This window comes from Nannospalax galili, unplaced genomic scaffold, assembly GCF_000622305.1.
Source record: "Nannospalax galili isolate Female #2095 unplaced genomic scaffold, S.galili_v1.0 scaffold366, whole genome shotgun sequence".
Classification (NCBI taxonomy): domain Eukaryota; kingdom Metazoa; phylum Chordata; class Mammalia; order Rodentia; family Spalacidae; genus Nannospalax; species Nannospalax galili.
Window position 1 is genome coordinate 1,945,463 of NW_008355168.1, and position 22,792 is coordinate 1,968,254.

At 44.5% G+C, this 22,792-nt stretch overlaps 1 protein-coding gene across 2 annotated transcripts in view; it reads left to right on the forward strand.

The window, feature by feature from the left end:
* The window catches only part of Zmat4 (zinc finger matrin-type 4), a 396,947-nt gene extending 376,127 nt beyond the window's left edge, over window positions 1-20,820 (forward strand). The window contains exons 7-8 of one of the 2 annotated variants that reach the window (XM_017802973.1): window positions 14,947-15,059; window positions 17,570-20,820. In XM_017802973.1, coding sequence (XP_017658462.1) covers window positions 14,947-15,059; window positions 17,570-17,574 — 118 coding nt within the window. In that variant the 3' untranslated portion in view covers window positions 17,575-20,820. The remainder of the gene's footprint in view (window positions 1-14,946; window positions 15,060-17,569) is intronic. The other variant, XM_008852314.2, reaches the window with a different exon arrangement.
* The last annotated feature ends 1,972 nt before the right edge of the window (window positions 20,821-22,792 follow it).

Below are 22,792 nucleotides of genomic sequence, written 5' to 3' on the forward strand. Positions count from 1 at the left end.
TGAAGAACAGAGCCTCAGATCCATAAGGGAGTGCTGAGACGCTGTGCTGCTCAGTTGCCTGAGCATGCCGAGCACTCACACTAGTGCCAGGTAGCCATGGAAGGCAGAATGTTTACATGCTAAAGCAGAGCATGAAGCCCCTCTTGAGACGAGTGAACTGTGCTGGTGTCTGTGAAACATGCCTGCGGTCCCAGCTACTGGCTTTAAGTACATATAAAGCTTAAAAACAAAGGATCAACTCTTTGAAACTGAACTGTGTGTCTTTGCTGAAAACACTGTAGTATTACATGTGTAGATAATTAATATGCACCTAGAACAAATCATACCCAGGATACGTAAGGAATTAAAATACCACCGAGAGAATGTGAAGTTTTATCTGCATACAGAGAGAAAATAGAGATTACTTTTAAGGGAGACATAAGATGATCTGTTTTCCAAACAAACAAACAAACAGCAAAGCATTGATAGATAAGAACGAAAACATTTTCTGCTGTTGCTATGGCATTGGGAATGACTGCAGAGATTTCATGTCCGTGACTAGAAGTCATACTATATATATAAATTGTTCAGGATAAGCAGCTATGACAAAATGTCCCATTTCCCTTGGTGAAATTGTCTCTTTTACCATCAATACACATATTTAAAGTTTGACAGGATTATGGAAGATCATTCCAAAGAAAATAGCTTACCTGCTTTGTGGATGGGGGAACTGGAGACCAATTATGGGGTGCTTATTGGTAGTGTCAAAGGCCACAGCTGACATGCAGGCTGTTGTTAGGCGGACAGCAGGACAGACTTCGGGGAAAAAGAAATGATAAACTGACAAGGGACATCAAGTCTGTCCACCTCAACAGGTCTGTAGTTTCTGCCTGCAGAAAACCACCACATAAGGAGGAACAAAAGGACTGTGGGGGCTATTTCCAAAGTGTCTGTTTTTCTCTGTTATCATACTCTTTAAAACATACCTAACCCAGCTCTGTGCACATGCATGTGTGCATGATGTGTGTACACATTCGTGCACACACACACACACACACACACACACACAACTTCAAATCTTTATTTCAAACTCTGACCTTAAGTCCCAACAGTATAACTATTCAACAGGCACCTCACATGGTTAGAACAAGTATTCAGCCTTTCTCTAGGCCCTTCCACCTCCTTTCCCAATCCCCTCGTAGCTCTAGCAAAACTGCTCATCCAGAAGGCCCAAGACACAAGTCTGGGTGTTAATCTTGCTCCCTTCCTCAGGTTCCTTCATCCCCCTCTGCAGATCTTGTGAAGATCTCCACACAGCTCAGCTCAGCTCTGCCCTGTGCAGGTCTGGCCGCAGCTCCATGCCTCGGCCACCACAGCCTTTGCTGAAACCTTCATGGCTCCCACGGCACACTTTTCTTTTTGCTGCCCCTCACCTGGCAGTCAGAGTGAGCATTTTCAAACATGATTTAGGTCATATTCTGCACATAAATCCACTGAATCTTTTCACTGTACTCAGAAGAGACAATAAGCATCTTCCTGCTGCTCAGAGTTCCATGGAGTCTAACATACTTTTCTGTCTGTTGCTCTCCATCATCTTTACTTTCAGAAATATAGTAAAAGTTCCATTGGTGCAGAGATTCAGTCTTGTTCACCAGTATCTCTCTAGCACTTAGAAGGGGCTACACCCAGAAGGCATACACTGCAAACTAGCTTTAGAGATAGAGAGGGGTAATAGTAACATCAGGTGGGACATGCCATGTCCAGGGAAAGCCAAGAGCGATGGGAACACAGAAAAGAGGTGCCACGTGCTCTGTGGAAGCCTCACTCAAAGAGGTGGCATTTGAGTCATTGAAGGAAGAGTCCATGCCCAACCATACCATTAATTAAGGCTGATTTACATTTTTGGAGGCAATCCTGAATGATGCCCTTAGGGAACTACAAGTCTTTAAAGTATTCCAGAGAAGAGTTTGGGATCCAGAGAGAAGTGAGAAGTGGCTGAGCTGTTAGTGGGAGCCACGAGCTGGTATCCTCACGCAAGGAGGGAGCACTTGATGTCATTACTGTCTACAGAAGTGGACCAACATTGAAATCATTTCAGTGAAGGGCATTGAAAGTCTGTTTTAAGAAGAAAAAGTGTCCTGGAATTGTACCTAAATGGTAGGGCTCTTGCCTAGCAGGCCCAGAGCCCTAGATTTTATGCCTTGGGCGCGCACACACACACACACACACACACACACACACACACACGCACGACAAACAGAAATAATAGAGTATTGAATAGTTCAGGCAGGAAATGTCCTCTTCTGGATGGTGTGGGTTCTAGAGCTGAGTACAGTAAGGGAGGGAAGATATCTAAGCCATTGATAACACTGGGAGGTAAAGAAGGGAATGAGCGAGTTGACGAACAAGTAAGACAACTGTAAGCTTCACACTCAAAGGCGATGATATTGCTTAAATAAACAAGAAAACTAGTTTCCAAGAGAGAAACTCATAAGTTCAGCTTTATTCACATGAACTTTGAGAAGTCGGGTCATAAAGAAAGATTTTTCAGTTAAAACGATAAGAATCGGAAGGGCACAAAGATAAAAATAGAAGTGCGGATTGCTGAGTCCATGTGCAGCGGTAGTTAGAATTGTACGGATGACGGTGTGTCACAAGGACAGACAGTGAGAAAAAACCAAGCAGAGATGACAGCCTAGAACTTGGCAAAGTCCAGATGTGGGATGAAGCGGACGGAGAAGGGACATGTACAGGGTGCGAGTCACGTTGTCAGAATCCTGGGCAGATTTAAAATAAGGACAGAATCACGCACAGTGTCAAGGACAGGAGGGAAACGTAGTAAGCCTAAGTAGCGCCTGCAGAGGGTGGCTGTGGGCTGCATGGCTCAGCAGAGGCAGTGTGGGCAGTGGGAAAAGCAGGCTGACCTAGGCCCAGGAGAACTAAATGGTAGGTAGGAGGAGGCAGGACATGGGGTCCAGGGCCCACAAGGTGAGCTTCACAAAAGAACGGTGGTGGGTTTGTTTCAAAAGACAGTGATAGGTTTGTTGTTATCAAAAGTTGAGGCAGAAGTTGGTGTGATCTTGAAGCTGGTGTGAAGTGGAGGTGAAGCCTGCTGCATCCTGCCTGTTACCCAAACACTAGAGTATTGAGTGACAGAAAGAACTTAGGGCCAATCCTGTCGTACATCATCCAAAACAGCTCTGGACAGAGACTGAACCGTAGCGACTTCCACACATCTGGACATTCTCAGGGCACCCCTGTACCCCTGGAAATGATCTTGTTAACTTCTTTCATCCTCAAGAGTCCTCATCCAAATACTGCTGTTAGAAAGCACTCTGCCATTGATATGATGATGAAATTAAACTAGTTCTGTAAAAGCCCAGTGCTTCTTTGTACCAAAGGGAAAACCTGTGTTTTTCCCCCGTTATCTAACAGTGGTTTTTTTGGAAAATGTATTAGTTACTTTTCTGCTTGCCATGACAAAATTTCTGACAAAAGCAATTTAAGGACAGAAAGAGGGGTTTATTTTGCTCACAGATGAAGAGTACAGTCTGTCACGGTGGAAGAGTCATGACAGTGGGCCTAGGCAGCTGGTCACATAGTGCAGTTGAGAATCAGAGAGCGACGAGTGCCACTGCTCAGGCCTTCTCCCTGAGGACACAGCCCAGAGTTGAGGTGGTCTTCCCACCTCAAGTGCCCTGGTTTAGATAATCCTTCCCAGGTAGGCCCAGATGCTAGCCTAATCAACAGTGCTCCTAGAGGCTAACTAATCTAGATAACACCTCACAGGTGTGCCCAGGGGCTACTGTAATCTAGATAACCCCTCATCACAGGTGTCCTAGAGGTTAACCTAGACTGTCCCTCAGAGGTGTGCCAGAATCTGACCTAATCTAGACCTTTCCTCATAGGTGTGACTAGAGGCTAACCTGATATGGTTAATCTCTCACAGGTTTACCCAAGGCCTTCCCTGTTTGGAGATTCTAGATCCTTTCAAGTTGGCAGTATGAATCACCATCACTCAACCTCTCTTAACTTCACACACAAAAAACATCATTTCAGTCATAACCATCCCCACCCACCCCCCACAGTCTCCATGGACATTTGGCCATCTTAAAATGAAAAATGCTTTCATTCACATGGCAAAAGTCCCCATAGCCTTTAACAAGTCTAACACTTGCTAAAAAGAAGTCCAAAGTCCAAGTCTCATCTGGGACTCACAACACTCTCTTAAAGTGAGTCCCATATAACGTCAAAAATTTTTACGTACTTTTGATGTGCACAGAATAGCACTCCTGTCTGGAAAGGAATAATGAAAGCATACCAAGAAATAATTAGACCACAGCCAAACCAAACCCAGCAGGGACAACGCCAAGTCCTGCAGCTGCATGGCTACCACCTGTGTCTGTGGTGGGATCTTCTCATTTTCAAAGGAGCTGGTGCCACTCCACACCAGCAGACATTCCACTGTCCTGGCAGCTCCATCATCCTGGGGTCTCCACTGAAGCTTAGGTTCTCTATTTTCTTTTTTAAAATTGTTTCTAATTTATTTACTTTTATGTGTATGGGTGTTTCACTTGCATGTATATTAAGTTTAGTTGTGTTTCTGCTCAATTTTTTTTTCTCTTTCTCGCTGTAGACCAGACCAGTATGAGAGCGATAGGCAGCAGCTAGGCCACAGCCTGAATGACGTCCTGTCCTGAAATGTCCTGCATCAAGCTAACTAGTCCACCATCCTATGCCCAGCTTCACTCACAGCCTGGGGACACCAGCAGAACACACCTAGAGCCTTTCCCAGGATATCACACAAATGACTTTGCATTACAGTTCCCAAAATAGTCCCTGTGCTACTCTAAAACCTCACAAACTTGGCCTCCCCTGCCCACATTTCTCTTGGCGTTCTGATCTTCCAAGACCCAGCTTGAATGGCACATTAGGTTCTGCTAAGAGCACACCAAAGCTTTCCTAATTCAAAGTTTCAAATTTCCCCACATTCCTCTGGCACACCAGCTCCAAAGACTCACAGCCTACGTGATTGGATTGATCACAGCAATGACCTCACTTCAATTTTCTGTTAGTCTCTCTTGGTTGCTGCACAAAATATCTGAGAAAAGCAATTTAAGAAGGGAAAGAGTTTATTTCAGTTCATAATTCTAGGATACAATCATTCCTAGGCTAGGAAGTCATGGTAGCCAGAGCCCAAGGCAGCTGGTTAAGAAACAGTGTGTTACCTGCATGTGTGTAAGTGCACCTGTGCCATACAATGCCCGTGGAGGTCAGAAGAGGGTGTCAGATCCTCTGGATCTGGAGTTATGGACGGTTGCCAGCCACCATGTGGGTGCTGGGAATTGAACCCCGGTCCTCTGCCAGAGCAGCCAGTGCCCTTAACCGCTGAGCCATCTCTCCAGCCCCTAAATTGCATTTCTTAAAATGTGGCACATACCTAATGAAACCCGTACAAGGTAGGCTGTGCGCCTACCTCGTTCCATGGAAAGCCCCTTTCTGTTGACAAACCAGTGTTGCTATAGTGACATTTAAAGTGCAAACAATGGTTTCCTTTGACTCTTTCTGCAGACTCACTCAAATCTGTCCCATTTACAGATGTGGGTATATGTTCCTGCCACACACCGCACAGCTTTCTCTAACGCATAAAGCCAATAATGACATAGCTAGTACAATAAGCAACGAGACTGAAAACCTTTAAAGACTTGGTTGATGTTTATACTTTTAATGCAAAGCTCAGTGGAGTTGTTGGTGTCTTTCTTGTAATCCTTCCTTGCCAATTACAATTTACTTTCCCCCATTAGTCCTTTAAAGAAAGAAAATATTTTCTCTTTCCCTGTTAGATGTCTATATAACCTTCTATCTCTGCTCTCAATTGTGTAAATTGTTCGTTTGTGTATTCATTCCTACAGTCAGCAAACTTCATTTATTCATCTCAGTGTGACTTTACTGCATATTTAACTATGTGCTAAGCGTGTTCCTAGCTGCTGGTGAACCGTTCTTGGCTGTGGACTTACCACTGTGTATGCAAGAGATGAGTGAGATGCTATCACTCTGATGAACACGTGCAGATAGGTGGTCATTGTGTTAGTCAGCGACCAGGTCTTCTGAGAATCAGATTTCCAGAGAGGATTAAATAGTCAAGGATTTTATTGAGGAAAGTATCTGTAAAAAATATAAATAAATGAGGAGCGCTCTAGTAGGAACATGGAGAGCTCAGACCACAGGCTAACCCAGCGAGAGAGAAAAAGGAAAGTCGGGTGGAACTGCTCTGGACGATCCTGTAGTCCTAGAAAGCAGGGCTACTTGGTGATAAAAGCCATAGTTTCTCCAGAGCACTCCTGTTCTTCCAAGTAAGGGCCAGCCTTTGTCTGCACTGAATTAGGTCATGGTCTGGATGCAAGCTGAGAAAAGCAGGCCTAGTCTGCACTGGGGCCCTGAATTTACTATTCTCTCTTGAGGTGCAGATCTGCAAAGTACATTCTCAGAGCCACCTCAGTCTCAGTAAATAAGGCTGAGAGGGTGAACTAACAAAGGCTACAACCAATCCACACTGCATCACAGGAGAACTGTAAATGCACTGTGCCCAGAGCACTTGGTTGGGGGAACAAGGTGTTCAGAAGCAGGGGTGGCATCATGTGATTGCCCATGGCAGGGCAGAGTCTCTAATTACCAAACTCCCTGCTTGGGTCCTTGAAAGAAACCACTTGCATGGGGAAGTATTACATAAAGAAACAGGTTTGGGGTAAATTCAGATGAACAGTGTAGTGTTTTGGATCTCTCCGACCTGGTCTTACTTAGCAGTCAGCAGACAAGTCAAAGCTGGAGTTCTGAGTCCGTTTAATTACTCCAGAAGTCATTTACCAATTTCAAATCTTATACAGAAATGAACTTGCTCCTCTGGCACTTCTAGATCTCTTGACCTTCATCTGGGAGAAGTCAGAAAGGAAAAAGCCAATTGCACATTAATGTAACTGTTGTAGTTATAAGATTCTATAAGTTTGTTACCAAGGACGTGGATGCAGTGGCTTGTCAGCCCTTCCCGCCTTGGTCTTTCCCAATGTCTTCTCAGAGAATTCTCTTTTCTTCTCTCTAAACATGTGTAGGGTACACTGTGCATGCCAGTCATGAACACTCCCATCTCGGGACTGATGCCAGAGTGTGGCATTATCTGAAGCACGTGACCCAGATATACAGAAGTCATGTACAGAAACCATCAGGTTTGTAACTCAGCAACGTGTATTGGCTCTAAATTTCACTTTTGTTCTTTTAAATTTCCTGAAAATTCGGGCAATACAAAATTTTCCAATCCGCTAGGTGTGGTGGTGCACGCCTTTAATCCCAGCACTTGGGAAGCAGAGGCAGGTGGATCTCTGTGAGTTCAAGGCCAGCCTGGTCTACACAGTGAGTTCCAGGCCAACTGGGGCGGCAGGGAGACCCTGTCTCAAAAAGAACAACAACAAAAAAATTCAATCAAAATTATATGTATAAATCACAGTCTTGGGAGAAAAAGAGAAGGACTGTGAAGATGGTTTTAAAATCTTCCTGGGGCTGGAGAGGTGGCTCAGCAGTTTAAGAGCTCTTCTAGAGGAGTACGTTTGCTTCCCAGTGCTCATGTGGGAGTTAGCAACTGTTGGTAACTCCAGTTCCAGGAGACCCAAAGCCCTCTTCTGCCCCTCCCCCCAGGCATTGCAGGACACGGATTCACTAACACGTATGCAAGTAAAACACTCATACACGTACAATTAAAAAACTAAATAAAATTCAAAACCTCCTTCCTGTGTGAAGACACACCCGAGATGTTTGACATCACCACTCCTCCTCCTCCTCCTCATTGGCTCTGAGAATTTCTTATGTATATGGGATCATATTCAATCTCTCCATCTCCTTCAAATCCACCCCCACTCGCCCTTTACCCCAATTAGGTGGCTTCTTCTTCTTCTTCTTCTTCTTCTTCTTCTTCTTCTTCTTCTTCTCCTCCTCCTCCTCCTCCTCCTCCTCCTCTTTTTTCTCCTGGACCTTCTTCTTTTAATTCAATAAATCCTTAATGATCAGCCTACTCCTTGATTCTAAGCACAATAACTGCTTTCTACCTGTTCAGCATAAAAATCTGAACACCCACATACAACAGCCTATAGCGATACAAAACCCTAAACATTTCGGCCTCCAGGCATGGCTTGTCTCCTTGGTCAGGGGCTTGTCCGTTCCTCAGCTCCAGCTGTAGAGACTTCTTTGCCACCCCAGGAACCTCATTAGCAAGGTCTGGTCTCCTTGCCTTAGCTCTTACAGGGTCTTCTGCCTGCTCCTCTCCTGGCAACATGGTAAACAGCAGTGTCCCTTCAAAGCCTTTCCCATACCCTCGTCACAACGGCCACTTCTCCTCCCATGTCCTGTCCTCTGCCCTGCTCTGTTTTCTTCAGTCTTTGTCACTGTGTGTCATGGGATTTACTTATTTCTAGTCACCACCACCCTCCACGCTGGTTTCTGCCATTTTGGTTTTGTGATATGTCCCTGCACATCACAACAGTGTGTGGCTCTAAATAATATGTAAGGGGTAAATATTAGCATCGCCACTCGGGTGACGGGGCAGGACTGAGAAAGCGAAGGCAGCTGTGCAAAGTCCCGAGCTTAGGAAAGGACAAGTCTTCCATTCCAGTCAGGTCCGGTCCCCAGGTCCAGGTCTTTTCCAACTCGCTATCATTTCCTTCTTTTTTAGCAGCCAGTAAAATGCTTTCACGGCATCAGTGGGGGTTGCTGCTTTCTAGTCTCTGAATTTTCGGTCAGGGAGGCAGTCTGGGAGAGATTGAAGGAAGCCTAGAAAGGAAAGAAACATTATAAGGAGGAGCCCCGTGCGTTTGTATGCCCCCCGTGGTTGGTGAGATCCTCTGGGCTGGATGGCACACACAGATGGGAAAACTGGGCCTCCATGAGCCGGCCAAGTGTTCCATTTACATGTCACACACAGATGTCTAATTACAGTTTGCTATTTATTAACATAAGCTGCTTTGCCATTCAGAAAAGGGAGTTAATCAAAATACCGCAAGTGGTGTGTCCCAAGAAATGCAGCTTCTTAACTGGATTGCATTTCCATATTTTCTCTGTTAGCTGCTGTGTATGTGTTAAAAATGCTTTTAAAACATTATCCTCTGTTGGACCAGCCACTGCTGGTGGGATGTGTGTGTCTGTGTTGGGAGGATCTGTGGAAACTATATTGAGGCTGCTCTGGTGTGCTGCAGATAACCTACATTTCTGTAGCAACCGGTTAGAAGCAGACCATTTCCTGGCATCTGCAGCCCTCACAGAGCCTTCCCCTTTCCCACTCACCAGCCACCAGGGAGGAAGGGGCATGAGCTGAAACCAGATAATTATGCTGTCTCAGGAATCAGGCTTTCCTCTGAGGACCACTGGATCGTAATTCATTTCTTCGGTCTTTCTTTCTGAGTATTAACAAAGTCAACAAAAAAAGGCTTTCTTTGCCACCAGAATTCACCAGGGCTGAATGAAGCAGTCAGCATGAATTTTAATTGGAGTGTCTTGTTTTTCAGCCCTGAATTTTCCATAATCAATTTCTTTTTGTCTATTAGCTGAAAGCAAATAGCTATAGATATGAGGATTGACAGATCCTAACACCTAGAGTCTCACATTCGGAGCTAAGCTCTGGTGAGCGTCTCTCCAGAGCCCAGATTCATGTAAAAGGTGCACTCAAAGAGGATTTTTCCTTGGGAAGGTGATTTGCTTTGATGCTTCTTTAAATAGATGAGCTAGCACCGTCAATGAATTTCCACAAAATGGACTCAATTTTTCTTTTTCTTTTTCCTCCCTTTCCTGGGGACAGAGCTACAGCGAAGGTGAGACCGTGTAGATTTTCCTTGAGTTGGCTTTTCTTTTTCTCTGCCCAGGAGTTTTTCTCTGCCCAGATTTCCTGCGGGGACTCTGCTTCTCTGGCTTCTGCCAGAGGTAGGAAGGAGGCTGTGATCAAGGTGGAATGAATCATCACATTGTTCTGCAGCTAGGACAGCCTGTGGAGATGGTGTTTGAAGAGGGACCCATATATCCATTTTTTTCTTCTGCTAGGCTTAACGAGGTGCTGCCAGGACCCCAGAGGACTCCTGGGTCCAAACAGAGTGTTACTTGGCCTCACCTAGCATGCTAGGCCCTCCGTCAGCACACTTTCCTCCTGATCCTAGTGGCTGAAGTGCACCCAGGGACATAACCACAAAAAGCCCTTGGGAAGCTGAACAGCCGCTGTGATCAGCTATCAGAAAGCTGGCAGAGCTGGGTAAGGGCCTGTGACAGGCCTTTCTCCAAGTTCTGGAAGGCCCTTTGGCTGCGGCAGCGGAATTCAAACCTTCATGTGGTGCCCTCCCTACATACATATTATCTGTGCCCACGTTTCTCCTTTTGTTAAGGAACTCAGCAGAGTGGAGCAGAGGTGCAACACAGTCCAGTGCGACCCCTTCTTATGTAATTCTATCTACAGCAGCTCTGTTTCTAAATATGTTTATGTTCTGACGTACTAGGGGCACAGAGCTACAGTGAAGCTAAGGAGGGAGAAAATTCAACTGTAACTGTTTGTTACCATCATTAACTGCTGCTTAACAAATGATCCCAAATCTTCATGATGAAACAACATCTATTGTGGTGTTTCTAAGCCACATTTGGTTATTCCTTAATACAGAATAGCCTGACTCACAGCATTCATTTTAAGACTAAGAGCTAATCTGAACTGCTAAAAACCTGTTTCTTGAGACTTCTCAGACCTGTACTCCTAAGGCTGGGCTTTATTCATTCTTTATTGAAACAACATCTCAGGCATGAAATGGGGAAGTAAGTCAGACACACCCTTATCAGGGAAGAATTTTGCCCCTTGATCCCTAGACCTAGAACACCATACACACAGCTACAAACAGATGGTTCTCGACTTAGTCTCATTGTTTGCAGTGAGGAAAGTACACTTTTTGCAAGGCTTTGATGGGTTGATATGTACAACATGGACACTCGCATCCATACACTATCTTGGGTGGACGGTAAGGAAGGAGCCCGAGGGATTCAGAGCATCTGACCAGATCATGAGAGAATCCAGGGCCTGACTTACCTAGGTGTTAAGATTGCCCTGGAGTTTCAATCAAGGCTTTCATTATCATAGGGGAGCTAGTGTGACTGGGCTCTCAACCTCCTTGGCAGGACTTGGTTCTTTGAGGGTTGCTGGAATAGGGACCTCTGTTCCTGATGAACTGGTGAAGACATCCTGAGCTCTCCTGGGAAGTGTGTGACTCACATAACAAAGACAATCAGAGGAGACAGCGGAGAACGGGAGGAGCACGGCTGCCCACCACATTCTTCTATCTCCTCACGTATGAATAATAACAGGATCCTGTTCTAGACCTTAGGGCCGCCATCAGTGGAAGGACATGGATTCCAGGATGCAGGAAACTCTGGGAATCATTTCAGAAGCTGTTCACCTTGGGCTACCCTCTGAGTCAGCCTTCCTTGTTCAAAAAGCTTAGAGAACACTTGTATCCCAACAGTGCCCATGGTTTGCTTCCTGCTGGTGGAAATCTGGGGCTTCATCAACATCTTTTCATTTGACATTCTATCTGCTCCATGTAGTCAGAAAAGCAAAGTTTAGTCTCAAATACTTTTGGGGATTTCTATGAATCACACACATCTCCTTAGAAAAGCCCTTCAATACCTTTGAGTGCTGGTCAGAAGATGGCTGAACACTGACGTTTCTTGCCTGGAGTCCCTGCTATTCCACTAAGACAGTGTGTAAGACACTCAGTTGTTCTCTTCAGGATCCCTTGGAGGACAGACTAGAACTCTCAGCTTTAACCACGGGTTTTAGCTATGGGTATGCAGTTTTACTTTTGGTGTTGTGTCTGGATCACATTTTTCTTTCTCTTATCAGTCATCCCCTCTATCCATAGACCATATGTTTCAAAGACTCCTAGTGGAGGTTTGAAACTAGGGACAATACCAGCTGGAATGGTTGCTGACAGGACTTGGTCTCTTGAGGATTGTTGGAATGAGAGCCTTGGTTCCTATATCTTACAGCATTTCCTATACATAGACACTATGATAAAATTTAATTCATAAAGGATAAAGAAATGGTCTATATGCCAGACAGCATGGTCTGGGATTGAACAAGATTTCATTATGCTTTTCAGAATGGTGCCTAATGAAAATTTTATTTCTTTCTAAAATCTTCCATTTATAATTTTCAGGCCATGGTTGGCTCATGTAACAAAACCTAAGTAATAAACTTGTAGAGACAGAGAGGGTCTTCTGTGTTCAGAAGCTGCTTTTTAATCTTAGCATTTTTGCTGTCTGTACAGTCAAAGGCACCTTCGGTGAGGAATAGGGGTTGGATGCTCCAACTTTTCCATTGTTTTTCTTATCTGAAAATATGGGATGAAAATGGACTTGTCTAGATGAGGGCAGTGACCGAACAAGGCAGGGACCTGGTACCTAGGTTTCTTCTCAATGTGGTAACTGATTCTTTTTTGGATTTCCCTTACTATTTAGTGGAAAAGGTTGTGCATTCTATGCCAGGTCTTATAACGTATCACAAATACAAAATCTGAAAGATACCCCACCCCCAGGCATCCTTAATAGTGACCCAGACAGAAGCTAAAGGTGGCACTATGAAGTGGTCAAGTGGTCACTGAGCACTTAGGACAGAATCCCAAGGCAGAAGAAAAGGTGAGAGAAAAAGGGGGATCAGGAAAGTCTGAGGAGAGACTGAGGTCCCTGAGGCTTAGGAATGAGTAGGAATTAGCCAGGCTGTTGGTCTGCAGTGAGGAAAGGTGTGCAGGTCTGGGTCTCCTCTGCCTACGCAGCTGGCGAGGCTGGAGTGCACGTCGAAGCTTGGAGTTTTGTGGGCTTCCTGTTTTGTTTACGTTTGCGGGTGTAGCTGGGGTGAAGCCTCCAAAGAGGGCGTAGGCTGCAGGGTGAAGGCCCCGGAATGCCTAGTGCAGTTAGGGGCTCCTCAGGCTTTTCCACGTGTGAAGCCGTGGTGTTGGATTTTCTTACAGAATCCCCGGGTTCCTTCTGGCCATAACATTTCATTATTTTGAGATTTTATGAAAAATGTTTTGCAAAGCAAATGGTGTAAACAAGATTATGAAGAGAATATTTGCCTTCTTAAGGGAATAAGCTGTTCTAAAACACATCAAGAGTGTTCGTTTGCATGTAAACTAAATGCAAATTTTATTTAAGCAGAGGAAGCTTGTGTTTTTAGGTGCTTTGGTAAGTTAATTACACATCATTTTTGCCAGTTTCGCTAGGCCGCACAGACACACTCATAGGTAGCAAACCACCTGCACTTTGGACTGTCCATAATTTCTGTCCATGATATCCGACCTTTCTTAAATTATTTCCTTTTTCCACGGGCTATAAATGTATGGGATTTGTTTTCCCAAGAAAGATTTGAATAAATCCATCTCGTATTTATCCCGTGTCTGCTGAATTCCACCCACCTCAGGCATCAGCTTCCAAAGCCTGCGTGTGCAACCCGTTTTTCCCGCGTCTTTCTCCCTTTGCCCCGCATCTGAGTGCTTCTCTCTCCACTCATCTGTCAACTAGCGGGCTTCGTCGAATTCCACTAAAGAGGATACTTTGCAAGTATTTATTGGTCAGACAACAGTATCTCAGATCTGGCTGTCCCGCTTGGGTAGCAGTGGACCGGTGTAGCCCACCTCCTTGCTACTCTGCTTCATCCCACCTTCCTTTCCTTCCCCGTCATTCCCAACCCCTTCCTAGTTTCCCGTCTCGGAAATGATGCCTGAACACAGCAGTCTGCGGATCACCTCCTTCGGCTTCGGTATTTTTCTGAGGCTTTCTTCTCTACTCTTAAGTGGCTACTGAAAAGGTTCCAGATGCATTTGGCTATGTCAGGGTGAATTCTGGCAAGGATGTCTGGACAAAGCAAGCTCCCATTGAGTAATGAGAGCTGTTGGGCAAGAGGTCAGGGTGAGTTTCCAGGCAGAGCGAACAACCTGTGCAGATGGGGATGGCAATGCAGAGCATGGTGGGTGCAGGAACCCCAAGTGGCTGCTCCTCCATCACCATCGGGGGTGCTGAAGGGACCAGGCATTGCTGCAGAAAGGTGACCCAGGAACAGTAAAGAAAGCTGTCATTTCAGAGTGTCCTCTGGGTACCACGTGAGCCTGTCTTTCTGTTCCCCAGGAAGCCGGGGAACACTGGCACAGCAGAAGGATGGGATCACAGACCTGCTCCTGATGTCAAGATGCCCCAACAAGGACAAGGGCCTGGAGTAGGGTAGGCTCAGCTGTGCTGAGAAAATAGCATATTTGGAGCGAACAAGGAGGCCAACGGGCCTGTAATGGACCGGCTACAGACTAAGAAAGATTAAGAAGCTGCAGAGAAAGCCCTGAAGTCCCGCATCCCCACTGGCACCCTCCCATAGCCTCCCACCCCCCACTGGAGCCCATATACTCTGTCGTCCCTGTTACTGCCCACTGTGTTGTCGGCACCCCAGCCATTTCTTAGCTTATTCGTGGAACAGTTGAAATTTAGGATGTGACAAATAGAGCATTACGTTCTCCTCTGGTGGCCCTTTTCAAATATAAGTGCTTTCTCTCTACCTCAATAGCATCTCAGGAAGACCGCATTCACGCATTTCTGCTCATTTTCAAGGATGGGATCATTTCACAGTGGTTCTTAGGAGTCTACATGGACATTCCTGTCTGGTGCCCAGATGACCCACTCTTCTGGACCTCTTTGTGTTAAAATACAGAAAAAGAGGGGCATAGAAAGAGCAGACATACGTGTGCTCAGGTGGTCCTGCAGGTGTGATTCTTGCTGACTTTCCCAAAGGCCGTCACACCTCTGCGTGGCTGGAGCATCCACAGGAGGTGTAGTTCACAGAAGTTAGTGTTCTCCCACATGGGAACTTAATCTTTGTGGAGGTACCCATTCTAAATGACTCCACCTTCTTCCTAACAGCATTCCAAGATCCAAAGAAAGCTCTCTGGAAATGTCTAGTGTTCACAGGATGGCAGAATCGGGCTTTATTTTAGCCATGGTTATGACTATGCATGTTGGCCATAAACTGAAAGGTATGATTGACGTGTACAGATTGTGACTGTAATTTTCTCTTCCAATTTAATAAGTTGAAGACTGGCTACAAGACTATCCCTCACCACAAATAGAAACAAAGTAATGAATTATTTTTCCCATGCTTTCCTTTGATTTAAAAAAAACATTCTGAAAATACATGAAGTATGAAGTTTATCTCTCATGAAAAAGAATTTTCTCTTTGGACTGGATGGCTGCCTGTTTATTAATAGCAGTACAACTTCCCATGCTCTTTGTATCAGATGGGATGCTGACTAAAATATGCCAGGCCATTCGAGCAATGACAATAGCCAGGGGTAAAGATTTGTGAGCCTATGTGGAGAAAGGCACCTTAGTTCTCTGTGTTCAGAAAGGATCTGGGTAGTTATGCTGACTAAAACGAAGCGAGGGATGAAGTCTTAATATAGCACTTTTCTTATAAGTTATATGTTGAAACAAACCCCCTCCACCTGGTTTCCTCTAATTATGCGGCATGACCGAGGGCTGCTGCGCAGCTGCGGGTGTGCTGGGTCTCTTCGCTAGAACCTATGGACGTACAGTCCAAACTCATTTCCATTTGAAAAGTGTTCATCCTGTAGTTTATAAAAATGGAATTATACTTGTTTGCTCAGTGCGAACTCTCAATCTGTATGTCACATTAATTCATGAACTTGACGACAATTGTAGAATCTCCTTAGGTCATGACCCAGTGATGGCAGAAACCAAATGTAAGATTTTTTTTAAAACAGGAATTTTCTTTTCATAACAACGATTAAAAAGAGGCTGCAGTTACCAGGGTTACCAAGGCAAAACGCCAGAGCTATTAAGAAGGAAAAGGAATGTAGTCTTCATTTCCCCATGGTGGGGATCCCACCAATTCTATTCCCTCTTAGATCCTAAGAATATTCTGTGACAGGGTTTTTCTTGGAAAATGAGTATGAAGGTGTGTTATGTGTATTTCTAGGTGACTGGTAGGTTTCTACTTAGAGCTCTTGAATGTTCATTCATCAGATTGTTGCTAAGACATTTGGCTCTTAGCAATGAGGAATAGGGTTCTCTCAGAGGATTCCGCCTTCCTCTGGTGCTTTGACCCCTCTCCCCTCACAGCCTTAGAGATGTCAGTCAACCAATAGGAGAAAATGCTTGGGCTCCTCCCCCTGGTCTCGTCTCAAAGTTAAAATTCTGGCCCCGTTCAAGCGGTCATGGGTGCAGTGTTAACAACCAGGTTAAGCCTTGGTGTTCTGTCTCGAAAAATAGGGAAAATGTCATATATACTAAAAGTGGTGTGGGAGGGCTGGCAGCATGGCTCCAAGTGCTTGCTATATATGTATGCATGAGGACCTAAGTTCAAAACCCTGACATGCTCATTAAACAGCAGCACAAACATTGGACAAGAGGCAGAGACAGAAGGATGACAAACCCTTGGGACCACCCAGACCCGCTAACATGACATACACGGAGGGAAAAACAAAAGATGACCTTGTCTCAGACAAGGCGGAAGGGGAGAGTCAATACTCGGGATTGTCCTCTGACCTCTGCACCTATATGTGTAGTTCTAGGGATTGAGTGATGATGTAAAATAAGAGGGCACACAGGCAGCACACAGCAAATGATAACAGCTTATGAAAACAGAATAAAGTCAATATTTTCAAAAATTAGCTATTACTTTTTGAGAGAAAAGCCAGAAGTATTCTGTTTTGTTTGCCTAATAGAAAATTCTGATTGGAGAATGAGGTTTGTGCCATAAGTGCCCAATGTTACCTTTAGCTCTGAACAAGAGGGTCCTGTATGCAGTTATATCAGAAACTTAATGACAGGTGTACATGGCATGCCAATAGTAAAAATACGTATGTTATTTTTATTTTGGAATCATTTGTAAGGGATGGCTTGACAGTGTCAATCTAGCGTCTGGATTGACGGTGTAGAAATGTAAATTTGCTTCTACAACATGGAGGTGGCCCTGGAAATTCAGGCATTCTGTACCCAGGTTATTTAGCTCCTAAAGATTTCCCCATAGAGAGGCTGGGAAGATGACTCAGTGGGTAAAGTGTTTGCTGGGTAAGCATAAACATGTGTTCTGATCTCCAGCACCCACATAAACACCAGGCATGGCTCTGTATGCCTGTAACCCCAGCACTGGGAAGGGAGACACAGTGATCTCAGGGGCTCACCAGCCAGCCAATCCAGTCAAAACGATGAGTTCCAGGTTCAGGGAGAGACCCTGTCTCCAAGGTCAGAAGGTGGAAAGTGATGGGGAAGATGGCCAGGGTCGATCTCTGGCCTCCACACAGCTGCACACACATGACTGCACTCCCACTAACACACTCGCACCCTTCCCAATCACCACACACCACCCCCCCACACACACGACCACATGAATAAATTTAGACTTACTTAAATTTGATGACTGAAGTGATATGGGGGGTGTGGGATGGAGGGAGGGAGAGAAAACGGGGGAGCTTCGACATCTGTAATTTTGAAGAAAGTAAGACTGCTCCTTTCTGTCTTGCAGCCTGAAGAACAAGTAGTGAAAACATCAATCAAGAGATAAGAGAAGATACCAGCATTTCTCTGCTGTAGAGAATCGCTTATCAACCATCAGAGGAGGGTCCTTTCTTGAACAATGAATATTTCTTACAAGGATTCACAGATTAGCACATGACCAATTTTAATTCTGGAAAGTAAATAAGGTTTCATTCTTTTTCTGTTTTTAAAAATTTAAATGGTAAATTATGATATTTGAATGAGTTTTTTAAAAAAATCTCTCCCCATAACATGTTTAGTATAGGTTCTAAATTGTAATCACATAACAAACAGATGGAGCATTATTCAGATTTACAAAGTGGGAAAAATTTAATTTTCAATTTATTGTAGATTTCCTCAGAGTATGAGGAGTCTGTGAAACCCTTTATGATTGTCATGTAAGTCACCTCAATTCCATAATAAACATGCTTTTGTTACACGGTGAACACAGTTGGTGACCAGTGGAAGTTGTACCCTGGACAGATACAGACCACTCAGTCCTTCCCCTTCTCGCCAGACTTGCCTCTAAAGGCCAAGAGCACAAGAGCGGATGGAGACGGACGAGCCTGACTCTTCTGATCACGCTGAAGGACAGCTTCCCAAGGTCGAGCCAGTCCTCTTTGCAAGCTGCCAGATCATAGCTTAGGAAAAGAATTAGTCTGCTTGCATGATGATCCTCTTAGGCAAAAAAATGTCTTCACAGAGGCTGACCTTGATAAAATTCTTTTCTAAAGGCATCCAAAGGAGAATTATAAACCCCAGAGTGCAATGGCAGTAGATGGTTCTTCTGAAGTTGGCCTGAATTGTGTGCTTTCATTGGGGGCACTGACAGTTTGGGGAAAAAAAGTGACTGAATGAGCTGCAGTCTGTCTAGTTCTCCTCCATCTGATCTGAGATTCAGTGACTTTGGGAGGAATGCCTCTGGGTAGAGAACCAGATGGGGAATTGATGGTGTCTGATAGGATGCATGTCTGAGTACAAGTATCAAGTTCCTTCTCCAGGTGTAACTCCTCTCCATGAAGACCGGAAGTGGAGTCTTACAGGCGCTGCAAGGACTCGGAACTCCCATTCCCCGGCTCTCAGCTGGCTGGGGCCGCCCTTTGCACCTTGTGACCACATACAACTGATCTACAGAAATCATATTTTCCAGACATCCATTGCTTTCAACAGAGATCTGCCGTGGTTACAACCAGTGAGCAATAAATGAAATGACACTGAGATGCACAGTGCTGTTACTGAGGTGCCTGACTTCCTGTGTGAGGACGGCACTGTCCGTAGGGGCCAGGCTGGGCCTGACGGGAGGGTGCCGCACACCACGTGCCCACCTGCCTTGGGTGGGGAGGGAGGAGGGTGTGGCACGGACAGTTTTATTTTGCTGTTTTGGAAAGAAGCACATAACAGAGCTACAAACCAGTAATGGCTTTTCTTCGAATGTGTGAAATAAAGCTTTATTTGTCAACTCTGCTGTAAAATAGGCATTGTCTGAGTTAAAAACAATATCTGTTATGTTTGTGTTTAGTGCCTGAGCTCTTGCCCTGGAGTGTTGTGTTTATTTTTTTAATAACCTAATATAGAAAAAGCCTATGATCATAGATTTCCTTTGCTTTACAGAGAAACTCTGCCAAGTCCTTTATAGATAAGCTTCCAGCTACAATAATCAGATTATTTCAGAGTGCCTCTCTAAATACCACTGCTTTTTGGCAACCTGCCACAAATGCCCCACTAGAGGTTTTGCTGGGTGAGTGTTCTAAAGTTTATTTTTGCCCATGCAGATAAAGAAAATTGTCATTCAGCAGCCCATGAAGATATGCCCTGATTGCTGCTCAAAAATGCTATTTATATTCTGGGAACTCTTGAATAGAGACGTCTCTATTTGGGAAGCTATTGGTCAGTGTTTGTTTCTTTGGTATGACGTTGCTTAATTAAGTCTGCTTGCTTTCCTTATTATGAGGGGATGGGAGTGGGATTTAAGGTAAATGTTTTCAATTGGCCAGTTGATCCCAAAGGCGATAAAAGAGAAGCATGGAGACCTGGCTGCACCCCGGGGGCCTGGCCAGTCAACCTGCAGCTTCCCTGGTAGAGAACAACCTGATCATAGCAGATGAGGACTCACGGAAGCTCTGTCTGTAAACCATATTCAAGGAAGACATGGAGAAAACTCATCTATGAAAGAGAGAGCTGTCCGTGTTATCTGTGTTTAAAATACTTTTGTTGTTCCAGAGTGTTTGAAGTAAATGTTGACTAACCAAGTACTGTCTACTTGAAATTTTGTTGCAATGAAGAGGAAAATAACTAAAAATTAAGATAGTACACATGCCTAATGGACTCTTTATATTAAATTAAAATGTTCAGTATTTAAAAGGGCAGTCATTAAGGGTTGGCATCATCTCCTTCTCTTTTTGTCCATGAGACAATACTGGGGACACGCCATGCTTTGTACATGTGCCCTCCTGCTGAGCTGTATTGTTAGGCCTAGTCTTGTCTTCCTAAAGAGCTAAATCACTCCTTGGTCCTCGTAATACAATCCAAATTTGCTTTACAAAAGGTTCTTCCTCTTTAGTGCAGAAATAAGCTTCAGGCCAGACCACAAATGCCATAGTCGTGAAACCCAAATTAATGAGCTTTCCTTGTGTACAGTCTACACAGTCCAGTGAACTAATAAATATGGTCATAAAGCAACCTGCTAAGTAGCCGGTGCTGCTGTGATCCGTCTGCTGATAATAGTGTCTATAAAACTCTCATTCATGACTGGACTGCAAAGACCAAGAGGCTTTGTTTCCCACTGGCCTCTTAGATGACATATAAACATAAATTGATGTGGCAAGAATTGTCACACCTTCTACTGGAGTGAGTTTATTAGGCCAACCATCCCCAAAGACGAAAACAAAGAGACATGCCCAATTCTGACAGTCCTGTAAGCAACTCCCCAGAGGGAGGGGCTGAGCTGTCCGGGGCATTTATGACGAGGTGGTGGGAACACAGATCATGAAACCCCCAATAAGAAACTGCCAGGTAATGACTAGACGCCCTGGTAAATATTTATTTTTCACTTGATCGGCTTGTCCAAGGAATTATTTTTCTTTTCTAAGAATAAGAAGGGTCTGACCAACATTTTATTGTGGGGATGGACTTTCTCCTTTTCTGGATCTTAATTTGTTCATATTAAAGGCATGCTAAACTACCTCACAGGTTTGTTGTGCAGATTAGCTGATTAATAAATAACAATTGATTAAAATTTAAACCAGGATGTAAATGCTGCCTTCATTCATTTTCTTGCTAAAGATACGTGTGTCAATCAATTGTCCGGCATTTTAATTAATACCCAAGGGCCAGATACTGTGTCCACATGGTCATTCCACCATGCCAGAGGCTGAGGCAGGAGGTTCACCACAAGTTCAAGGCCAAACTGATAAACACAGTGAGACTATCTCAACAGAGGGGAAAAAAAGCAAATGAATTTCAAAAATGAGAAGTGCTAAGTGCTAGGCTAGACCACGCGCCAGCAGATATACCACCCGAGGACCCTCAGGAATCTACAAACTGAGCACGGTGCTCTATTTATCTGTTATCTGTTCTTTCGTGTACCATTTTTTTTCTATGCAGCCCAGGCTGGCCTAGAACTCTGTCTTGTGCCTCAGCCTCTCAAATGCTACAATTACAGGCATTCACTACCGTGCCTGGCTGCCGAAAAGTTTTTAAACTCTCAAAGGGGGTGTCCACAGGGGCTTTGAAAGAGTGTCTCAAATACGCTAAAGTGGCTTAAAATGTCTGAGTTTATAAAGATTTATACTAAAAATTAAGGTGGTTTTGAGCTATGCCTAAGACATCACTGCTCTTGCGTCCTTCACACCTGGAGCACCAGGCAAAGGGAGGTCACAGTCAGCCTGCAGATTTTTGAGCACCTGTGAGATTGTGTTGTCCTGGAAACCCATGAAATGCTGCTTATGTGTTTTTTCTTTGTGTATGCATGTACATGTGTGTCCAGGGTGTGTGTGTGTGTGTGTGTGTGTGTGTGTGTGTGTGTGTGTGTGTACGTGTCTGCATGCACCAGTGCTCATAGGCGGTGAGGCCAGAGGACAAACTCAGATGTTGCTGGTCATCAGGCACCAAACACCTTGTTTTTGGAGATAGTGTGTCCCACTAGCCTGGGGCTCACCACATAAGCCAGGCTGACTGGCCAGTGAGCCCGAGGGGTTCTCCTGCCTCTACCTTCCCTGCACTGGGATTTCAGTGGTGATCCACCACACCCTACTTCAACTTGGGTTCTAGAGATGGAACTCAGGACTTCAGGGCTTTATACAGGAAGCACTTCAGCTAGCACTTTACAGACTGACCTGTCTCCCAAAGTAAAACAGCTTAGTGAGGAAGAACCCAGGCTAACATGCACTGCTTTTCAGTGATGTCATCTAGAGGCTCCATAGAAACTAGTTCCTAAGAATCTTACTGCTTTGCGACCATTTTCTGCCTCATGATTAATTATTCCTTAATCACTATTATGAGGAGCAGTTTTACATGCTCATTTCAAATGCTTCAACTTAACTAGTAATTCACTCTCACCTTTGAAACCCATACTCTGTAATCTTCAAATTATATGAGGAGAAAAAAACCAATTTTACTTCTACCCTTCCAACTACCATTTACAAGAGATCTGATGAGCAGTTCACCTGCTGTCATGCTGGGTCCACTGAGGTGGTTACCAGGGTCAGTGAGGGCTAAGGTTGACTCAACTTCAGAGAGTTGAGGTAATGCACAATGTAGTGCCTTTTAAAAAATATTTTATTATTTTTATTTTATGTGTACGAGTGTATTGTCTGCATGTATGTGAGTGCACCCGCGTTGTGCAATGCTGCGGAGGTCAGAAGAGGGCTTCGGATTCCCCTGGAACTGGAGTTAAGGATGGTTCATAGCCACCATGTGGGTGCTGGGAATCGAACCCGGGTCCTCTGTAAGATCAATCAGTGCTCTTAACCGCTGAGCCATCTCTCCAGCCCCACGTGTCTTTTTTTTTTAACTTAAAAGAAAGGAAAATAACTACATACAATGATAGATTCCTTTATAAGATCTCTGATTACAATTCTCTTTTGAGAATTCCCTGCAAATTTTCTACTGGAATTACTGTTCTTCAAATCAATGTTTGACAATAAGACCAGGAGCAATTCAAGGCTTTCTTGTGGTGGCCAAGGATTCTGCTCAGAGATCAGTTTTTCTGTGT